Source organism: Adiantum capillus-veneris, chromosome 3 (genome assembly GCF_014529385.1).
Source record: "Adiantum capillus-veneris isolate H3 chromosome 3, ASM1452938v2, whole genome shotgun sequence".
Classification (NCBI taxonomy): domain Eukaryota; kingdom Viridiplantae; phylum Streptophyta; class Polypodiopsida; order Polypodiales; family Pteridaceae; genus Adiantum; species Adiantum capillus-veneris.
In genome coordinates this window covers 170,239,435-170,260,497 of record NC_140933.1, presented here as the reverse complement: position 1 = coordinate 170,260,497, position 21,063 = coordinate 170,239,435, and the positions used below count along the sequence as shown (strand labels likewise).

General features: G+C 45.0%; 1 protein-coding gene across 6 annotated transcripts in view; it reads right to left on the bottom strand.

The window, feature by feature from the left end:
* LOC147462174 (uncharacterized) overlaps positions 1 to 21,063 on the bottom strand; it is a 95,079-nt gene that overhangs the window by 37,696 nt on the left and 36,320 nt on the right. For 2 of the 6 annotated variants that reach the window (XM_086509581.1, XM_086509582.1), the window contains 2 exons: positions 12,880 to 12,999; positions 11,104 to 12,198 (listed from right to left, as the gene is read on the bottom strand). In XM_086509581.1, coding sequence (XP_086365707.1) covers positions 11,104 to 12,072 — 969 coding nt within the window. In that variant the 5' untranslated portion in view covers positions 12,073 to 12,198; positions 12,880 to 12,999. Of the gene's footprint in view, positions 1 to 11,103; positions 12,250 to 12,879; positions 13,000 to 21,063 lie in introns of those variants that run through there. The other 4 variants (XM_086509583.1, XM_086509586.1, XM_086509585.1 and 1 more) reach the window with 4 other exon arrangements.

Sequence of the window (21,063 nt, the reverse complement as noted above, 5' to 3'; positions counted from 1 at the left end):
CCCCAGTACCCGCCTGTTGCTGCTGCTGTTATACCAACCTACTGCTGCTGCTGCTGAACTGCCTCTCCTTGCTACACTCTTCCCCTCACGCAGCCCCCCCCCCCCCCCTCACACAGCCCCTCCTCGCTCCCCATCACGCAGCCATCTCTCTCTCTCTCTCTCTCTCTCTCTCTCTCTCTCTCTCACACACACACACACACACGGATACATACCCACACACACACTACACACATACACGCATACACACACGTACTCCCTCTCTTCCCCTTCTCCCCTCTTCTTCACAATATGAAGAGAGGGTAGCTTCGAAGACAACCATGTCTTCCCCCATCATCAAGACGCCGACATCGACGATGAAGACAACCTTCATGCTCACGAACAAGAGGCTTGCACAATTGGAGAAGGACATGAAAGAATGGTGGATGGAGAGAGAGATATGGAGGGAGGAGAAAGCCACCTTCATCAAGCTATGGAACGAAGAGAAGGAGGACATGAGAGCGGAAATCCAAAATCTCAAAGAGGAGAAGGAGAGAAGGGAACGGGAGAACGAGAAGGAGAGGGAGAGATGGAGGAAAGAGCAAGAAGAGATGAAGGCACAAATCGATCTCCTTCATGCTTCCATCACATCCCTCACCCCCGAGCAAGGAGAGATTAAAGAGGAGGCTAAGGAAGCCCTCAAGGAGGAGATCACAAAAGCCCTTACCGCAAGCATTGAGGACAAATTAGAGGCCACCAAAGAAGGATGGGTCGAAGTGGTCAAAAAGAATATCAAGAAGGTAGCAAGAGAGGAAGCCCAAAAAGATGAGGTACTCATCGTACACACAACCATCGAGGAGGAGAAGATGCGACAAGCTCACCGTCTCAATGTGCGAGTGACCGGCATCAAAGAAGAAGAAGGGTCTACACCCGAGAGCGATGGGAAAGCTTTATGCAAGAAAGTGGGATACAAGGAAGAAGAGATCCCTTTCTCCAAAGTTTGGAGAGCCGGCAAAGATCCAAAGAAGAGAGCTCTCATCCTCCAATTCGCCTCCGAGGAGTCTCGAACTTCTTTCCTCCGAAAGAGGGTCATCTTGAGAGGGCTAGAAGGCCCCCCGATTTATCTTGATGATGACCTCACAAAGATGCAACAAGATCACCGTCGCGCGTGCATGCCTAGAGTCCACCAAGCCCGCAAAGAAGGGAAGAAGGCAGTATATCGAGATGGTAGGGTTATCATTGATGGCAAGACCATCGCATAGGGACTCGCGGCCTGTGGGACACACGAGGAGATTCATGTCACGGTTTGGAATTGCAATGGAGACCTATGGACACACCCAAAGAGACTTGAGGAGGTGATGAGAGGTCGAGACATCATTCTACTTACAGAGACACACGAGAGCCCAGAGAGAGGGTTACCACGGATACATGGATTCCAGTGGGAGTCTCTACATCGGGGATGTATGCGCCAGCACACCACTCGCGGCTCAGGAGAAGTGGCCATACTCTTTAGACAGGGGCTTCACAGCAGACTACAGATTGTTTCCCGGGACCCACAGGCCCGCTACATGTGGATTCGCCTCGAGCTCTCACGAGACAGGATCGTCTACATTGCCCTTTGCTACTTTGCTCCCACAGGCTCCAGATTCGCCCCTATTGAGTAGGAGTCACCGTACACATGCCTCACGGAGGAGATTATGGAGTACTCCACACTGGGTAAAGTCTTCCTTATGGGAGACTTCAATGCTCGTACGCGCAGTGAGCAGTGTGAGGCATATGACCACGAGGACCCAGAGGCACTACACACTCTAGATGAGGAGGCTACTATGAGAGATACAGCAGATAGAGCTCCAGTCACAGCCTACGGACGACATCTACTTCGACTTGGCTCCCAGCACCGTCTCGTTATTTTTAACGGGATAGTCCAGTGGCCCACCTCAGGGGGCCTGACTTGTATGCCACATGGAGTTACAGAGGGAGGGGGGAGTACAGTCGACTATATTCTGGGACCCAGGGAGGCTACACACCTTATCACATCCTTCACCATTCCACCCATACCCATCGGAGCCGACCACACATACCTCTCTTTCTCCATCACCGGAGATACCATCCCACACAGCTCCACAGCACACACTCCACACACCACCATCCATTTCACACATGAGCTAGCCTCTCTTTACTCGGCCGAGATCGAGCATGGCCTATGCCTCCTCCACCCATCCACACCACTCTCAGTTCTCACATCACATATCTCTTCCGTTCTCCACACTTCAGCTATTAGCTCTTTTCCACACACCACTCACACAGGACGCACTCCCCCCCCCCCCCCCCCCCCCGGGACTATGCCTCAGAACCGCTGGTATGATGATGAGTGCAGAGAGCTATACCGACGCCTCCGTGCACGGCGAGCCTTAGGAGAGATCACAGAGAGAGAGGCCAGAAGGCATATGAAGACGCTAACACGCCAAAAGCGGCGAGCATTCGAAGAGGCACAGGAGCTTGAGCTATACCGCCTATTCATGAGCATGGATAGCGCGACGACATGGCGCACCCTGCGCGAGCCACGTCCGACTACAGCTATTGAGGATCCACAGATATGGCATGATTATGCAGAGCGACTTTATGAGGTGCCAGGGCAGCCTCCTATCCCACAGCCACACGAGCCACGCCCCACGTGCTCCTCCTTCTTTACAGCAGAGATGGTAGAGAGGGCCATACGCCGCATGCAGCACAGACGATCAGCTGACCATACTGGATTACAGAGTGAGCACATCATTTATGCGGCCTCCACTATAGCCCCGTTGATTGCACATGTCTTCAACCGGGCTATAGGGGAGGGCTTCCCAGAGGAGTGGACACAGCACACCATAGTGCCTATCCACAAATCTGGCGACACCTTGGACCCAGGGAACTACGGGACTATCATGATTGGCCACACGATGGCCAAGCTATATGGAGCAGTACTTGAGGCATAGCTCAACTGCTACGCAGAGAACGAGCGTTTACGAGCTCCAGGCCAGGCAGGTTTCAGACGAGCTTTCTCCACCACTGATCACATCTTCGTTCTGCGCTGCCTCATTGATGGGGCAAAGGCGCGGAAGAAGAGGCTTTACTGCTGCTTTGTGGATTTCCGCAAGGCCTTTGACACAGTCCCACGCGAGAGACTCTTCTAGCGCCTTCACAGCATTGGGGTACCAACAGAGATGATTTGGGCCATATATGCTCTCTACGAGAGGGTGACGGGTCGAGTTCGTTGCCCAGGCGGTTTTTCAGAGACCATTGCTAGCACCATTGGTGTTAAGCAAGGATGCCCACTCTCCCCGACACTCTTTGGGCTCTACATCGACGAGATCTCCGACTACATACTGCGAGCAGGAGGAGAGGGGAGCGACTTGGCAGGTACTTCGGTCCACATCATGTTATATGCTGATGATATTGTGTTGATTTCAGAGTCACCCGAGGGCTTGCAACGCCATCTTGAGGCCTTGGACGAATTTAGCACACACAGGGGGTTGACTGTGAACCTTGGCAAAACCAAGGTTATGATCTTTCACACATCCAGTGCAGTGAGGAGCGCTGCCACCTTCACAGCAGCAGGAGGACAGGTTGATGTAGTCACCTCCTATGTCTACCTTGGCATCACATTCACCAGCCTACCAGGACCCTTCACTATGAGGCAGGCTGCTGCTGACAGGCTCACCCGAGGATATGCAGCTCTGACCATGCTAGAGCGGAGATGCCACCAGGCACACTTCCAGGAGCCCCGCACGAAGGGGTGGCTTTTCGACACCTTAGTCACCCCGGCCTTGATGTACTCGGCGGCAGTATGGGCACCAGGATTGACAGCTGACCAGTGGACACAGCTTGAGAGGCCACAGGTATGTATGATCTCACGCTTGCTCCGCAGCAAGAAGACAGTGCCACATGACATTATTAGAGCCGAGCTCGCCACACCACCTATGGTTGTAGAGGCACTATTCCAGACAGTCTGCTTCATCCAGAGGATGAGAGAGCTACCTCCTGACAGACTTACTCGTAGAGCATTTGAGGCAGCTATACAGCTATCAGAGAGTGGGCATGAGAGAGCATGGTACTCACAGGTCAGAGCATGGTTTGAGGGACACGGTCTTGACATGGAGAGCCTACCACCATTCCAGTACGACCCCCACTCACCATAAGTTCACCTCTCTCGCAGTGAGAGGAACTTGGTATTGAGACAGGATCTGTGGCAGCTATACACTAGGAGAGTCTGGGAGTCACCTGGCTTGGGGACGAGGATGTCAGATTACAGAGACCAGTTTCTCACCATATTGTCTGGGGGGTTCATACAGAGACCACGCTATAGCTCACGGGTGGCGATTGGTCAGCTGAGAGTGGCTTCACACAGGTTAGAGATTGAGATCGGGAGACATACTGGTGTTCCCAGGGAGGAGCGAGTCTACAGAGCCTGCACAGAGGAGGTGGAGAGTGAGGAGCACTTTGTATGTAGATGCAGAGCATACACTGAGATCAGAGGCAGGTATGAGGCCTTATTCAGAGGACAGCCCACTCTCCGAGAGATCATGGACTCTCGAGATCAGAGACAGCTCGGACGTTTCTTACTAGAGATACAGAGCCATCAGGACACACTACTACAGCCACACACAGCTACACAGACAGAGGGGAGACAGTCGCAGCTCACAGACTTCTTTCAGAGGATTGCCGCCCCTCCCTCACCAGACACTCAGAGGGGAGTGACACTCCCACAGGCAGAGGTGAGCCGAGCTAGACGACGACCACGAGTCACAGGCTACAGGGGCGCGAGCTCCCACCACCGACAGATCGAGGAGATCCGAGCCCGGGAGCGCCGTGCCACTGAGGAGCGAGTGGCTCAGATGAGGGCCGACCAGACAGCTTTCATCCGGGTAGCCTTGGCACCAGACCCGCCCATGTACCACATCTTACATCTTACATCTTACAGAATGTACATGACATTTGATTTGCTACAACAATATTGGATGGTGAGTTGTAAATCTAACTCTTCTATAAGACTGTCTGATCACAAACCTTTGTTGTCTGAGCTGCATATCACCCATTCAAGGGCTTTTAGTCTTCACAAAAATGCTTTTATTGCTTCGAAAGTTCTAATAAAGGTTTTGAATGCATTTAAAAAGAAAGCTAGGAAAATTAGATCTAGCAAAAGAATGATGATTAACAAGCAGACTTCTTTGCTTGAATCAAGCTCTAGGGATGACTTATCTAACTGGAGACCTATCACCTGTCCGACTTCTGTGTACAAGATCTTTTCTTTGTCCCAAGCTAGGAGGCTTGAAAGAGCAAAAAGGTTTTATTAAGGGGAGACTCATACCTGATGCAATAATAGCATTTTGGGATGGAATGGAGTATGCACAGGACTCTGATCAAGATTTTATATTTTTTAAAATAGACTTTGATAAGGCTTATGATAGAATTGAATGGGATTTCATTCTTTAAAGTTTATATGAGAATGACGTTGGTTATGCTCTTGAAGAACAACTATGTCTGCTTTGCATGTGTGTACATAGTGCCTGGTAAACCGCCACTTATCGTGATTGCATAACCCATGCACATTATAGGAGATGCAATTTAAAGAACTATGCATCATATACAGTGGGAAACCAAAAAATACTTAAATATATGTAAAGTGCAGCGGAAGTGAATGTTGAACTTTGCTCAAGATGAGTGCTCCGAACTGTGCTCAAGGTTCCTTTTTTCTTAGGGAAAGGAGAGCCTTCCGTGCTTTAATGAGAGAGTGCAAGTGATCACAAACAAGTGAATAGACACTGTGCGTGAAGGTGCTGAGACTGAGAGATGAGAGAAGAGAATACGACAGCAGAGACGTTGTAAACCCTCCTCCGAAGGCTCCACTCAATGGCAAGAGTGGTCTACTATTGATTGCACAATCTGGTACAATGGCTGAATGCAAATCTAAGGGGCTATGTCAATGTCGACGGAGTGGATGACGAGGACGATGCTATGGCTAAAAATTGAGTGCTTTGAATTGGTATTGTTGCACCAAGTCGGGGCTGATCTGCTACCACAAAAGGTGTGTCCCATAAAGTCAATTTGACGTACGGCATCCATTGGCCAAGAGCAGAATGGGTAGGAAAATAGTCAACATGTGCTCAAGAGCGCTCCAAATCTGAAAATAATGCACACCAAAACTAAAGCGTGCAGCTACCTGAGAGAAACTATATTCCCAGATGTGTCAACCACATCATCCACCATGCGTATGCCCCAGCAAGAAAGGAAGTATGCCTAGTGTGGTGACTGGTCGACAAGAGTAAGAGTGAATGTCCTACTCCAGTGAATGCTTTCCAAGCGTAGCGAATTCCCATATGGTGGTTGCCAGCCATGCCAAGAAAGATGAGATGTAACGGCTTTCCAAGCAACAAGTAAACTGGAGGCAACCGAGCAACCATGAATGTGACCGATCATCTTGCCAACACAATCTCTCAAAGGGAGGTTTGCCAATGACCAAAGGCGGAAGTAGTAACATGTTGACATAATGAAGCAATCAGCATTGTTCATGGCTGAGACTGTTGCGCAAGAGTAGGCAATAGCATGGCCTTCCTCACAAGTGTGGCGGCGAAGGTCCAAAATATTCAGTCCCCCAATTCTTCGGAGAGCATAGCTTCTCCATTGATAGCAAACGGAGCCCTTTCTTACGAGAATTAGTGCCCCACAAATGAAATAATATATCTGACATAGGCGATGTGAGGCGAGGTCGAGGTGTAGAATTGAACATATGCCATCATAATGCTCTGGACAATGCAAAGCCGAACATGTAATGACCATGTGGACAGTTTCCAATATTGCAATTTGACATTCACGCATTGCATAACCCAATCCACTTGTTGAGTATTTCTAGCCAATAAGTTACCCCAAGTGTCTGACAATTACATGCGTAGGCCGCAAAAGATGATGCCAGTCACTTGCATTAAGAGGCAAGAGTTTGGATTTTCCAAAATTGACCTTAAGGACTGTCGCGAGCCCAAATGTATCCAATGCCTGCATAATCTCTCGCATGTCGTCATGGTCATTATGAGACATGAACAACGAGTCTTCCCCATAAGCCTACCCAATAAAGTCATCTCAAGAGCGAAGTCAAGTGATCCAAATACAACAACAAGGGGTGAAGGCAATGGCATCCAAAAGGGTGCAACCTTGCCTGACAGAGCATCCGAGTGGCCAAGGGTCAATCAGCTCACCATACAAGAAATATACAATGTTGGCTAACTTAGGACTGAATCCAAGGTCCCGCATGCTGTCAACAATGAAATTCCACTATACCACATCAAAGGCCTTTTCAATATCTACTTGCATCACGAGTACATCTTGTTCCATTCCAATTAAGAGCTTAGCCAAATTATCCATGATTTGGCGACGAGGGATGAAGCCATACTGAGCCAGATGGATACCCGCAAGAAGAGGCTCCTTGATGCGATGTACTACCATATGTAAATGTATATAGAGTTTTATCAATCATTTGCAATTTGGTGAGTGATGGAAAAAATGGCGAGGAAGATCAAATGAATTTTGCCATCCTCCAGACGTTTCTAAGAGTGTCAAACTTGAATGTATGTAATCTTACTAACCCATGCTGCGTAGACCACCTATTAGGTTCAATATGGTAAAAGTATAGCTCTCCTCAATTACAAAGGCTCCTTTTAGACGTTGGTGCAGCCTTAGCCAATAATTTGTATATGACCAGCATAAGAGTGATCGGTCGCCAATGAGAAAACGGCGGCTCACAAAGTGCCTGTTTGGGTAATAATTTCAGCAAGCCTTCAAGATAATGGCAAATTCTGCTTAGTCCATGTTGCATTTATTATGTAGACGAAGGGCTCTTTTAAGGGCTCCCAAAAGGAGATACAAAAATTCCATAGTAAACCCATCCCAACCAAGGGAACGCCATCGGCCGAGAGCAAGCAACGCTGAGCGCAATTCATTTTCAGTAAAATCCACCTCTATGGCTTGCGCGCGCACACACTTTTGGTGCTACACAGACGCACTCATGCTGAACAAAGAGCGTTGATGATCGCACTCACACACACCACACACTGTACACAAACCTTGCGCACGCGAAAACTGGACACTGAACTCACGCACTCGCTATTGCACCACACACACACACTTTTTTTTTTGGTAGATCAGTTGTTATTGCTTTACAAATGGGAAACCTCGAAGTGAGGAAAACCCACCAAAAGACTCATGACACTACAACTTTATGTTCTACACAAGGGTAAGGCTTCAGAGAAAAGCAGAACCCAAGTGTCTAAAAACACGGACTAAAAAGCTCCAGATGAGATGCGTCCAAATCATGTAGTTTGCAAGAGTCATATATAGACTGTTGCAATGAGTGGCGAAAGAAAACATAAATGTCAAAATGTGCCGCATTAGTGAATGCCACATTCCTGCTCATCCAAATTGACCAAAATGCCCAAAATCTCACCCAATGCATAAATGTAGAGTATCCTGCAATGGATGTGGAAAGGCATCCAAATATCCAAAAACATTTGCCAAATATTGTCGATGGAAACCTAGCTCGTAGTTGACCCGAAAGCTTTATCAAGAATTCTCTGGTTACCATACATTGCCACAAAAGGTGGGGAATTGTTTCGATGGGAGAGGAACATCTCAAGCAACGAGATGACGTGATCCCTCTCCTAGATAAGAATTTACCTGCAGGCAAAATTCCAACAAGGCATCACCATAGAAACAAACGTTGCTTAAGCGGTAGCTTATTCTTCCAAAGCTTTCGAAGTGTGGATTTCCACCATTTCAGAGATTTAGTAACTCTCCAAAGCGCATTTCCATGAACCTGTATCCAAGGAGGAGAGAATATACTTTTTTGGATGTCATTGTTGCCAAAGAAACTGAATGACATCCAGGAGATTTACAGCGCAATTGCCAATCTCCAAGTCTATTAGATATATTCAAAGATGGAATTGGTTCAAATGGGATCAGAAAATGATGTATTTTGCCCCAAATATCCCGATGATGCATACCAAGATTAAGAGTCCTACATGCAACAGTGAACGACAAAACATGATCTGTGTTGTCAACCACATCTCGGATGCATCTGACTCCCATTTTCATCAAATTGTAAGCCTTTATGGGTTCTGAACATGCCAAAGACTATGAAAACACAGCAGAGGAAAGAGAGTTACCAAAATGAGAAGGTCTTGCAGACCAATGGGCTTGTGAAAGAACTTTCTTCCAGGCGTGTATCAGCATTGTTGAATGTGGGCAACCATAAATTTTACCTTCAAATTTGCCTATAACCACTTCCCAATGGTCTGTAATCCAATTCCCATATGCATGCATTTTCATAGAAGAGCACATAGAAGCCAAAATCTGCGCCCATGGTTGGGATTGTTCAAAAAACGTAAGTAATAAAGTGGCTTTTCTGGCAAGTACATGATAATGAATATTGAGGATATTCAAACCTCCATGCATTTTTGATGTACATACCAAAGCTGCTTTAAGCAAATGCAAACCTTTACGCTTTGGATGAGTTTTCCATAATAAATCATGAGTTGCGACATGAATTTAGAAATAGCCACTTTTGTCACGGATACAAGTGGAAGATAGAACTTAATGTAAGCCATAACAATAGAATGAACAATCCTCAGTCTAACATGAAGAGGCCATGTAGACAGTTTCCAATAATACAATTTGGCTCTAAGCTTGTCCATCACCCATTGAATCTGATGTTTCACAGAAATGTGCCAACCTATCGGGTAACCCAAATCTCTAACAAGTTCAGTAGGCATAATGATTAGACCCGGCCAAAGAATAGAATGCCAGTCACATGCCTTCAAAGACAGCAATTTAGATTTAAGAAAATTAGCATGAAGTCCAGATGCTTTCCCAAGTAAAGACAAAGTGTCCATCAGCTTGCAGAGAACCTCGGGACTGTTCTCAAGCATAAAAAAAGAATCATCTGCATATGCCTGAGCCAAGAAGGAATCTCTGCCCGGTATTTGCAACCCACGTAATGTACCCTCATGAAGAAGTTTCTAGATACAATAACAACGGATGAGTTGCAATAGCATAAAGAAAAGCACTCAAAGGGCAACCTTGGCGGACAGAGCGTCCCAAATTCCATGGCAATGTAGCCTCCCCAGCCAAAAGGCATTGAGCATATGCGTTCAAATAAAACAAATAGACAATGTTTCTCATTTTTGGACCAAAACCCAGTTTTGACATGACCTGAGAAATGAAGTCCCATTGAATCGTATCAAAGGCTTTAGCAATGTCAACTTGCAACATAAGTACATCCTGCTGAGTGTACTTTGCATATTCAATGGCAAATAAAACAGTTGCAATATTATCATGAATTTGCCGTCTTGGAATAAAACCATATTGCCTAGGGTGTAAACCCTGCTGCAATACATCCTTAATGCGATGGACAACCATTTTGGAAACCAACTTATAAATCACAGGCATCATAGTAACGGGCCTCCAATCATCAAACTTTTCAGCCAATGATCTTTTTGGTAGCAGCTTGATCAATCCATGTTTCCAAGAGGAAGGAAAACTTTGATTACACCATACATGATTAATCATTGAAAGCAATATATCTTTAAACTGTTCCCAGAATCGTAGATAAAATTCAACCGTAAGGCCATCCCAACCAGGCGATTTCCCTTTTGCCATTGCTTTCAATGCATTCAATAATTCCTCCTCAGTAAAACATCCTTCAAAATCTGCAGCTTGCTGATGATCCATAATAGGCTGAACCACATCTAAGAAGCAAGATCGAGCTGCTAAGTCAGACGATGAAGGAGAAGAAGGCGCCATAAAAAGTGACAAAAAATGCGAAACAATTTCTTGAGCTAAATCCAATTTGGAAGAAGTCCAAGTACCATCAGACTTTTTAACTCTAGAGATAGAGTCTCTCATGCGATGAGCGTGAAGAGATTTGAAGAATCTCTTGGAAGAACAACCTTTGTCCAAAAGTGAATTTTCTCTCGCACGAACTTGCCATTTACAAAGTTTGTGAGCATTATTATGTTTAATAAATGCTTTAGCTTCACATAATCTGTGTTGATCTTGCAAGCCCAGTGTAGATGATTGACTTAAAGACTGTAAGACTCTAAGTCACTTGTTTAGCCCATGCTCTATTAGCTCGCTGCTCTCCCATAAACCAACGTCCGTATTCAAGCTGAATTGCTTAACACGCTGAACAAAAGACCGCCATGCAAAATCAAGATCCTCACGAATATGATGTTCCAAAGATCTGATAGCTGTCATGATCATTCCACTGAAAATGTCATGAGACAAATAACTATTATTGATATGCAAAAGACGTCTATTATACAAAGGAGTGTCATCTATTTGCATATCAAAATACAAGCTGAGCCACAAAGGAGCATGATCTGACAATTGCAATGTGTGATCCGTCCACATTTTGCTTACATAAGATTCATATTGATGTGCCTGTAAAAGATACCATCTGTCAAGCCTGGCACGATTTTCAGACAAAACATTATGCTGATAAGTAAACCCCAGATCATCAGGACGGACCAAATTCCAAAGGTCTTGAGCATGCATAGTATTCATAAGGGATGACCAAGCTTGTTTCTCTGAGGAGAGCATATGCGAATTGTGAGTAGTATTATCCTGAACATGTGGGGAATTATTAAAGTCACCACATAGTAAAGCATTAGAAAGCCATGGATAATTAACTACGTGGACCCACAATTCTGCTCTTTGCCTGGAAGACTGTGGTGCATATACAGCAGCAAACTCAAAAATCTCATCGTTGATCATACATTGAATCACCATCCAACGACCATCAGGGTCATTATAAGCAATATGAGGATCCAATTCATCTTGCACCAACATAACCACACCTGAGAAAGCTTGCAGACCAGCATAAAAGATATGATAACCCGCAAAGAACCCCGTCTGACCAACAAGAGTGTGCTGATTATGTTCTTGCAAACAAAGAACATGCGGACGCATTTTATATACATAATTCCACAATAGTTTCCACTTATGTACATGAGAGAGACCCTGGACATTATATGTCAAACACTTTATTGGAGCAACCATGTGTATATACATATATACAAGTAGTGCATGAAGCACACCACATCATAACTGTATCCTCATGCTCATTGACAACTGAATGAGCACGAGAGGTATTCTGGTCTTCATTTTCCATAAAAGGCAATCCCTTTTTGAGTACATCTGTCCAAAGCATAGAAGCTTGCGTGTTCAGAGGCAGTGGAGACTGCTGACCTGGCAAAGGGCACCACACACACACACAGACACCAACACACACAGACACACCCTTACAACATACCCACATACAAACTCAATCAAGAAATGAATCCGCTAACGCTATATGCACTTGATGAATTAGGCAAACACATTTCTTTGAGCTAATGTTAAAAGTAGCTGTAGTAACCTTTCATCAATTTTTATAAGCATAGCAAACAGCCCTAGCCAAAAAAATGAAAAACAAAAATCCCAATTAGAGGTCTTCCTATGTCCTGGTGCAAAATAGGAGACTAAGCCTTCACTTCAGCCAGTCTAATGTTGCTTTCGTCATTTGCCCCTTACCTCAGGTTTCAAACCTAAGGGTTCTGTAGCTGCAAGCAAATATATAGCTTCTACTAAGACCCTTAAAAGAAACCTTGAACCACAAACCCCTATACCAAACATGCTACGCCTTCCGCTTTTCACATAAACGTTGCTGACTATTAGACACAACTCAAGGCAAAAACTGACGACCAAAGTACTCAAATAACAAAACTTTCAAGACATGTGCATCAAATATACAGTCATCAAAATATTGTAACATCCCTAAATATGCGGATTCGAACAAATATTGACAGGGAATACACAGAGTGCGAACATTCTTCTCACCTTTGGTAAGTCGTCTTTTTTTATATCAAAAATGTCAAAAGACCAAGATTTGAGCCCTTTCAACACTTCATGGAGATCTTTGTTGTTTGCATTTATTGCTTTCAAGGTTTCTTCTTCCTCCTACAACAAGTAAGTTCTCCTTTTACAGCAAGCATTTAAAAGAAAACCATTCTAAATCTGAGAAGCTATATTTGGACAGGCAAAACTTTCTTAGACATGTCATCCAAAAGGAACTTCCAAAGCACGATACTAATGCAATTTTATGTGTGAATGCATGCTGGTATGCCCATAATTTCACAAAGATTACATTAGTGCACACGCTTGTGAATACACAACAAAATATGAAGCAAATATGTGCAAGTATCTGTTGGTAACCCTTAGCTCTATGCATGATCCATCCCTTAAGCTCAATAATGCGCTAGCTGATGTATGGAATCCACAAGGCCTATATATGAGAGGCCTATATATGAGAGGCCCATATATTGTACATTGTAATGTAAGCTATTCTAATGGAATTCTAGGTCCCTTTGTATCTGTCTTTGCAATTTGTTTCGATCACTCTCTCCCAACCATGAATGCGTCCAACTTTGACTCATTAAACTAGTATCAGAGCATGTTTATGATCCTAGGTAGACCTCTACTCTTTTTCCCATAATCTAAGCCCCTAATTTGTTTATCGCTAAGCTGATTACTTGCCGTAGCTCTCAATTCTCTCTTATCTCTCCCTCCATAGCCTCAGTTCAGCACACAAAAGGTCGACCCTTGGTTCTCCTTGTATGGAGACTTTTTGCCAAAGACCTTTGGGCTAAGGCTAGTTCACCATAGTCTCTTCCTCCTCCTCAGAGGGTTCAGCATTTGGTGCTGTATACAAGAAGAACCAACCTCTGCAAATCTGCCTACAATCAACTAGCACACCTGAGAGCTATTTGAGAGCTCTATTGGACAAGAGCTTCATTAATTAGAGTCAACAGGACCAACCACTTCAAGGGAAAGGTTTTGGAGAGGTTTTAAACCTCTGTACAAGGCCATCATTTGGAGCTCTAAAGAAAGAGGCGCAAGCTGCAAATTCACTGCAATTTTAGCCTCGCTTGCCAAAAAGGTGGGCTGTTTTGATCAATTGGTAGATTGTTTGTTCAATCTCCTTTAAATTGGGTACTTCATATTACAATTAGGGCTATTTTTCCTCATGTCTCATTGATTTTATCGTTAAAATACCTGTCATGATCTCACCCCACAACCCTAATCTACCATGTATTCCCGAGATAAACTAAAATTTGCAAAGAGCACTAAAAGGCCTGACTCTTACTCAAGGAGCTTTTCCTTCAAATATTTTGACTAAATTGGTGATCTGACTCCGATCAAGAGCATAGAGTTGTTGGATCTACCAATTTGGGAGAACTATTGCCGACAACGGAAGGCTGCAGCTTGTAACAGATTTGAGTGAATTTGTTACTGCTTTGATACGGGTCATTGTTGTTAAAGGCTTTTATTGTGTTTTTCATTTTGTGAAACCGCAGATGATTATATATTTATGCTCTATCTCTAAGCATCAACCCGTTTGCGCCTCACTTATTTACTCTAAAACTTGTCAAGCTATGTCATTCTTGTTGACCAAGGGGTTTGACTCGTGAGAGAGCATATGGAAGAGGCAAAGGCATCTATGACAAAAGATTAGTCGTTGAACAAAGCTGACATTGAAGACAAAAAAGGATCACAAGAGATTCAGTAATTGGTCTCCAATGATTTTTTCGAAGCAGGATTATGAAAATCTAGGATTGTGACCAATCATACAGTTGATTTTTCTTAGTTTAATCGGTCACCCATGTGATTTGACCAGTTTAGAGAAATTTCTTTCTAAACTATATTGGATGTGTACAAAGCTACTAGATAGTTTGGATGGAGGCGGATGCCTTGGTAGATAACCCATAGATTAGTGATCTTGTTTTGGAGACCTTTAGTGTGGAGCCTTCATGATAGAGCTCAGACTAGATGTTCAGTCGTTGAGTCTAGTACAGTGTTTGCTGCATAGGGGGAAGACACTCGTGCGTGCGTGTGTGTGTGTGTGTGTGTGTGTGTGTAGTATGTTTGTGTGCGTGTGGTGTGAAAAATTGTGAAGAGAATCTGACGCGCTGCTTGGTCCTGCGCGAGCCCTCAGCCTCTACGTATCTGCACCTGCATGAGTTCCCATGTCTGCGCGTGGTTCAGCAGCACCTGCACGGGTCTCGTCCCTCTGCATTTGTGCGAATCAGCCTGCAGTAGGTCAGCCTGCGAGTGCTGTGTCTGCACCGTGACGTCAGCGCCAGCTTGTTCAGCCTCAGCACGCCTTGCTGCAACAGTCTCTTTGACAGTCTAGCGTTTCCAGAGACCTGTTCGCTGTGTGTTCTCTGTTAGGGATTGGTGTTCACTTCTGCGACAGATTGTGCGTGATGATTTCTCCAGGCTAGTTGTAATTTTTTCTCCAGCAGGCTTGTGTACAGCAGGGTTTCTTTGGTACAGTACTGTGGGCAGTGTATATACTTCTGCTTCTTTGGGTGTTTTAGTAGTCGGCAGTTCATAAACATTAGGTTCTCGGCATATGTCAAATTTTGGAGTGCCCTTTATCACCGCATATAAAAGAAGAAAACAGATGGCACCTGAGTCTTCGTAAATGGGTGAAATCTGAGCTTGTCTGCTAGAGGATTTTGAGGGTGCACCGAATGCTTGGGAGGGGCACGAACCTGCTACTGAAGTGCTCATTCCTGTTCAAGCATTGATGGACCCAATGGTGCAATATGCTTTAAATGCGGTTATTCTGTTTTTCCCGGGCACGATGCCCACTGCGCAAGATGTGGGTCAATGGGTGAACTTCTTGCTTAAACGCCAGGCAGTTCGAGGCGTTTACTTTGGTGCCAGAGGATTCTATGAAGTTTTGTTGGCAGATTCTGATGCCCGTAACATGTTGCTTGAGTTGTCTCCTCTGTTTTTTGGTACTCAAATGACACATGTATTGCCGTGGGCATTTCCCAAGGACTATCAAAGCGTGATCCGTCATAAGTGCCCCGTATGGGTGGAAATCCTTGATTTTCCACGCACTTGGCGCCATTTCCTTCTTATGCTCCCCGCTCATTCGGGAAAAGTGATTTGTCCTCCCAAACTTGATGCCAATACAAATCGTTTCTGTGTGCTTTGGGACACAGATGTTCCCACCCCTGAGGGTATTACTGTCAATTCGGGGGACCCACTCATTGGGAAACGCCCATTCAAGCTGAGATGGGGAAAATTTGCAAATTCATGCTTTCGTTGTGGGAAATATGGACACATGCAATCTGAATGTTCCGAGCCTGTTTTGCAACCCCCTCTTTCGGTTGTCCCTCAGCTTGCGGTCTCTACTGAGAGAGAAGTCCCTAATACCAAATATGCCGCTGTTGCAGCTTCTGCATTGCCTAATGTCATACCTTTGGAGAAAGGCAAGGTTAAACCTGTTGCTTCCACAAACCCTCCGGGTAAAGGAAAGCCGCTTTCTTCTTCGGAAACTAAAAATAAGGGGAAAAATGTGGACTCGGCGGAAGGATCTCCTTGGGTAACCCCCAATAAGACTGTTAAGATGCGCTCGTAGCTTTCTTCTCGTAATTATGTACCTCCTGAGGTTAAATTTGCAGGACAAAAACCCTTCCTTGTAATGATAATCGCACTCTTGCGGATGCATGGAATAAGGTGGTGCACTCTTACAGGGATGCAGTGGTTCATGGGACTTTTCAAGCATCTGAAAGCTTAGTTGCCTCTGAGACAGGCATGCAAAATACTGTGGCTGAGTCGCGGCTGCTGATGTTGATGTGCTTATGGGCACGTCAACTTAGTCCCTTCCTTATTTTGCCTCTGTACATATCTCTTGAATGCATAGTTGTGTAAAATTCATTTCATATAATGTGCGTGGGTTATGTAACCCTGATAAGTGGAGACTAACCTGGCACTATGTACATACATGTAAGGCAGACATTGTGGTTTTGCAAGAGCATAATCAACTTGATTATGTTGGGCAATGCTCATAGTTTGCGGGACACTGGATAGCATATGCTGGTTGGTTGGGCTTTTCGGGTGTTCTCATTATGGTTAGGCATGAGTTGCAGCCAGTTTTGGCATATAATGATCCAACGGGTCGTTGGATGGTGGTTCAGTGCACGATCAATGGTCAGATTTATGAATTTGGTGGTGTTTATGCGCACACAACCTCGGGACAACGAGCTATTTTGTGGCGTGAGATATCTTCTTATCCATGGCTTTCCAATACATTACTTGGTCATTTCAGCAATGCGCGGGCTCCATCTAATAACACTACAGGACATTCTCACATGTTGAGCACAGAATTGCAAGCTTGGACAGATCTTGTGGCATGTACAAGGATGTTGGACCAGTGGACCCTCTTGGATCCTGATGTTTCGGGGTATACATTTCAACATAATGCCTTTTCTGCATATCGTGCAAGATTAGATCGGTGGTATGTCCTTGGCATGCAACAATTTGATGAGTTTGTGTGCGAAATGAGCATAGGTCGTTCTTTGGTTTTATATGATCATGCTCCTGTTGTGATGCTGTTGGGCTTTGGGCAACTACATTATGGTCAGCTTCTCTCTAAGAAGCGTTTGTTGCACATCAACGCCGCATATCTTTCGCACAAGGCATTTCGTAAGATGATCTATGAGGTTATTTCCCCTTTGGTTGCTCAAATGCATCTTGATCCTGATGTTGCCTAGGTTCACTTTGTTGTGCGTGTGCAGAGTGTAATTCGGGACTATGGAAAGCATTACATGTTTCAATTACGTAATGATGTTGAGGACGCTAAGCATATGTGTCAACAGCTCCAACTCTTAGCTGACACACGTTTGTTGTCAGAAATTGAATCCACGACCCTTTGTCAAGCCCGGGTGTGTTTGCTGCATAATGACAAACGAAAATTGGATAAATGGCAAACTCGTGCTCGTCATCGAGCGTTTGTAGACAAGGATGTGCCTCAAAGCAGTTTTTTAAGCACTTGCATTATTCGCGGGTCTCTCAAACTATTAAGCGGGTTATGTTTCGACCAGGAGCTTCAACAGCTTCGAAGCGTGAGCTTGTAGATGCCATGGTGTCCCATTTTAGGACTGTTTTTGCCGCTCCCCCCCGTGGCGTTATTCATGCACGTCAGCTTTTGTTATCTATAGTGCATTCAATTGTCTTGCCTCAGGATGCTTTGGCCATGGAGGCAGCTTTTAAAGAGAATGAATTGCACTCAGCTTTGCTTGCTCTCCGAAGATGGCGTTCGCTTGTTTGGGATAGGCTTACTGTGGAATTTTTTCTCTCTTTCTGGGAGCCTTTGAAAGAACCTTTACTTTATATGATGAATGCGGCGTGGGTGAAACGGGATTTGCCAATGTCTTGGAAAGAGGGTTTATTCAAGTTGCTACCTAAACAGGCGCTTTGTGAGCAATTCTTGCATTGGCGGCCAATTTCTCTTATGCCGATGATCTATAAAATCTTGGCTAAGATCATTGTGAATCGTATCAAGGAACCTCTTATGGCTGGTATCCATTCCGCGCAGTATGGCTTTATCCCTTGTCGTCAGATTTTGGATAATCTGGCTAATGTATTGATTGGCATGGAATATGCCAAATATACCCAGCAGGATGTTCTCGTAATGCAGGTAAACACTGAAAAGGCTTTCGATACGGTCCAATGGGATTTCATTGCTGCTACCATTCGGGCCCTTGGCTTTGGCCCAAAGATGGTCAATGTCGTTTACTTCTTGTATGCTCGCAGTACATGTTCAGGCCTCCTTGATGGATAGCTCACAGAACCTTGGTCTCTTGGATGCTCTGTCAGACAGTGTTGCCCGCTTAGCGCCTTGTTGTATGCCTTTGCCACTCACCCTCTCTTATTGCATTTGGATCACTTGACTTCGCTCGGTCGACTTCATGGGCTGAAGTTACCCAATGGGAAAGACTTTGCAGGACAGGCCTATGCTGATGATTCGTTGTTCATGCCTCGTAACAACCAGGATGATGTGCGTGAAATTATGCAGGCATTGGATACATTTGGCTTGGCAGCAGGGCTTAAGGTTAACTTTCGGAAATTTAAACTCTTGCCTCTTGCTGTTTGTGACTGGCATCATCTTTTCTGGCCTGGTGAGATTCTCGATCCGCATGTGGTGGTCAGGCATTTAGGATATCCTATCGGTTGGCAGGTTACTAATACGCAACAAATCGATTGGTTCATGCAACGATTGAATGTCAAATTGCACTATTGGAAACTGTCTACATGGCCGCTACATGTTCGGCTTTGTATAGTGCAAAGTATCATGATGGCATATGTTCAATTTTACTTGCCGTTGCTGCACTGGCCTCACTCCTGCCTCTCATTGTTGATGTCTACTATTGTATCTCACTTGTGGCGCACCAGTTCTCATAAGAAAGGCCTCCGTTTGTTAGCAATGGAGAAACTCTTCACTCCAAAGCGTCTTGGCGGGCTGAATATTTTGGACCTTCACCGCCATGCATTGGCAAGGAAGGCTATGTTATTGCCCACTCTTGCATTGCAGTCTCAGCCATGGACAGTTATGGTTGCTGATCTATGTCGACATGTTGCCACTCCTACCTTTGGTCATTGGCAAACTTCCCTTTGGGAGACTATGTTTGGCAAGATGGTCGGTAATATTCCTCGTTGCTTGATCACCTCAGGCTTGCTCTCCGCTTGGAAAGTTGTTACGGATCATCTCTCTTGGCATGGCAGGCAGCAAGCATATGGAAATTCGTTGCGTTTGGAAAGCATTCATTGGAACAGGGCCTTTTCTTTTACCTTGGTTGATCAGCCGCCTCGTCAAGCTTACTTCCTCTCTGGTCGTGGTATACGCACGGTGGATGATGTGGTGGATTCATCAGGGAATTTGCTTACCTTTTCTCAAGCGGCAACACGCTTTGGGTGGCCTACATTATCGTCAGATTTGGAGCCTGTTTCGGCATATGTTGGATGTTTTTCTCCCTATTCCGCCGCTGGCCGGTGGATTCGTATGCAGGATTGGAAGTTATGGGACTCTTCTTTGGATGCGCTTTCTGCTCGCCATATCTATGCTTCTCTCATGCAAGACTCTTGGCTGGCTGATCATTGTGATGCGCTCTGGGATTTACACAAATGCGATCAATGGTGGAGGCTCTTACTACAATCTGGAAGTCTCGCTTGCCTCTTAAGGAGCGTTTGTTTCTTTGGCGTTGTTTGTTGGGAGTCCTTCCAGTTGAAACACTCCTTGCGGCGCGTCGTATTAGCTCCTCTCGTTGCGTCGGTTGCTCTGTTGCTGATGAGACTGTCAGACATCTGCTTTGGGAGTGTCGCTGCACCAAGGCTTTCCTTCGCCGCGTTTCTGCTTGTTTGCACCTTCGACTTCCCCCGACAGTCTTCCACAAGCGATTCTAGCTTCGGCATTCTTTCGCCTTACCTCCAGCAATTTGCCATTTTCTTCGAATGGGTCAGATTTTGGTCGCTACGGTCCTTGTGGCACCACCGCAATCTCTGCATGTTTCACCAGCATGACGCAGATCCTTTTCCATCGTTCAAGTTTTCGCTAAGGCAATCGTTACATTTTGCCTTTGACATTGGGGACATCCCTGGAAACCTTGCAGCTCTTCTATGTTTGCTTTTAGCGCTTTTGTATCGCAAAGCACTTCAGTGTTCTTCCCTTTGTATATGATCTTTTTGGTGGGTTTTCCTCGTCTTGAGGTTTCCCACAGGTAAATTAATCAAAATAGATTTACACCAAAAAAAAGTGTGTAGTATGTTTATCATTACTTGTGTTAAAAAATGTGTGTGTGCGTGTGTGCGCCAAGGTTGTACCATACGTACTGTACGGGTCGTGAATGTACGTACTGTACGTCGTGCTGTATGGATAAATTTTTTAAGTACGTAAAAATACATACGTTTGTAAAAAAACAGTAAATGAGAGGAAAATTTAAGAAAATTTTATTTTCCTCGTTAGAGGGTTAACCAATCTATATCATGCAAAGTACTTGGGGACACATTACTACACACATTATCCACTAGAGATTCACTTAAATTCAAAACAAGTACCAACCTTCAAGAAACAATATACATTGAACAACGTAAAAACATTTCTACCTGCTGACAAGAGAACTCAGAACAATGACAAACCTTCAAGCATGAAGCAATTGAACAAAAGGTAAG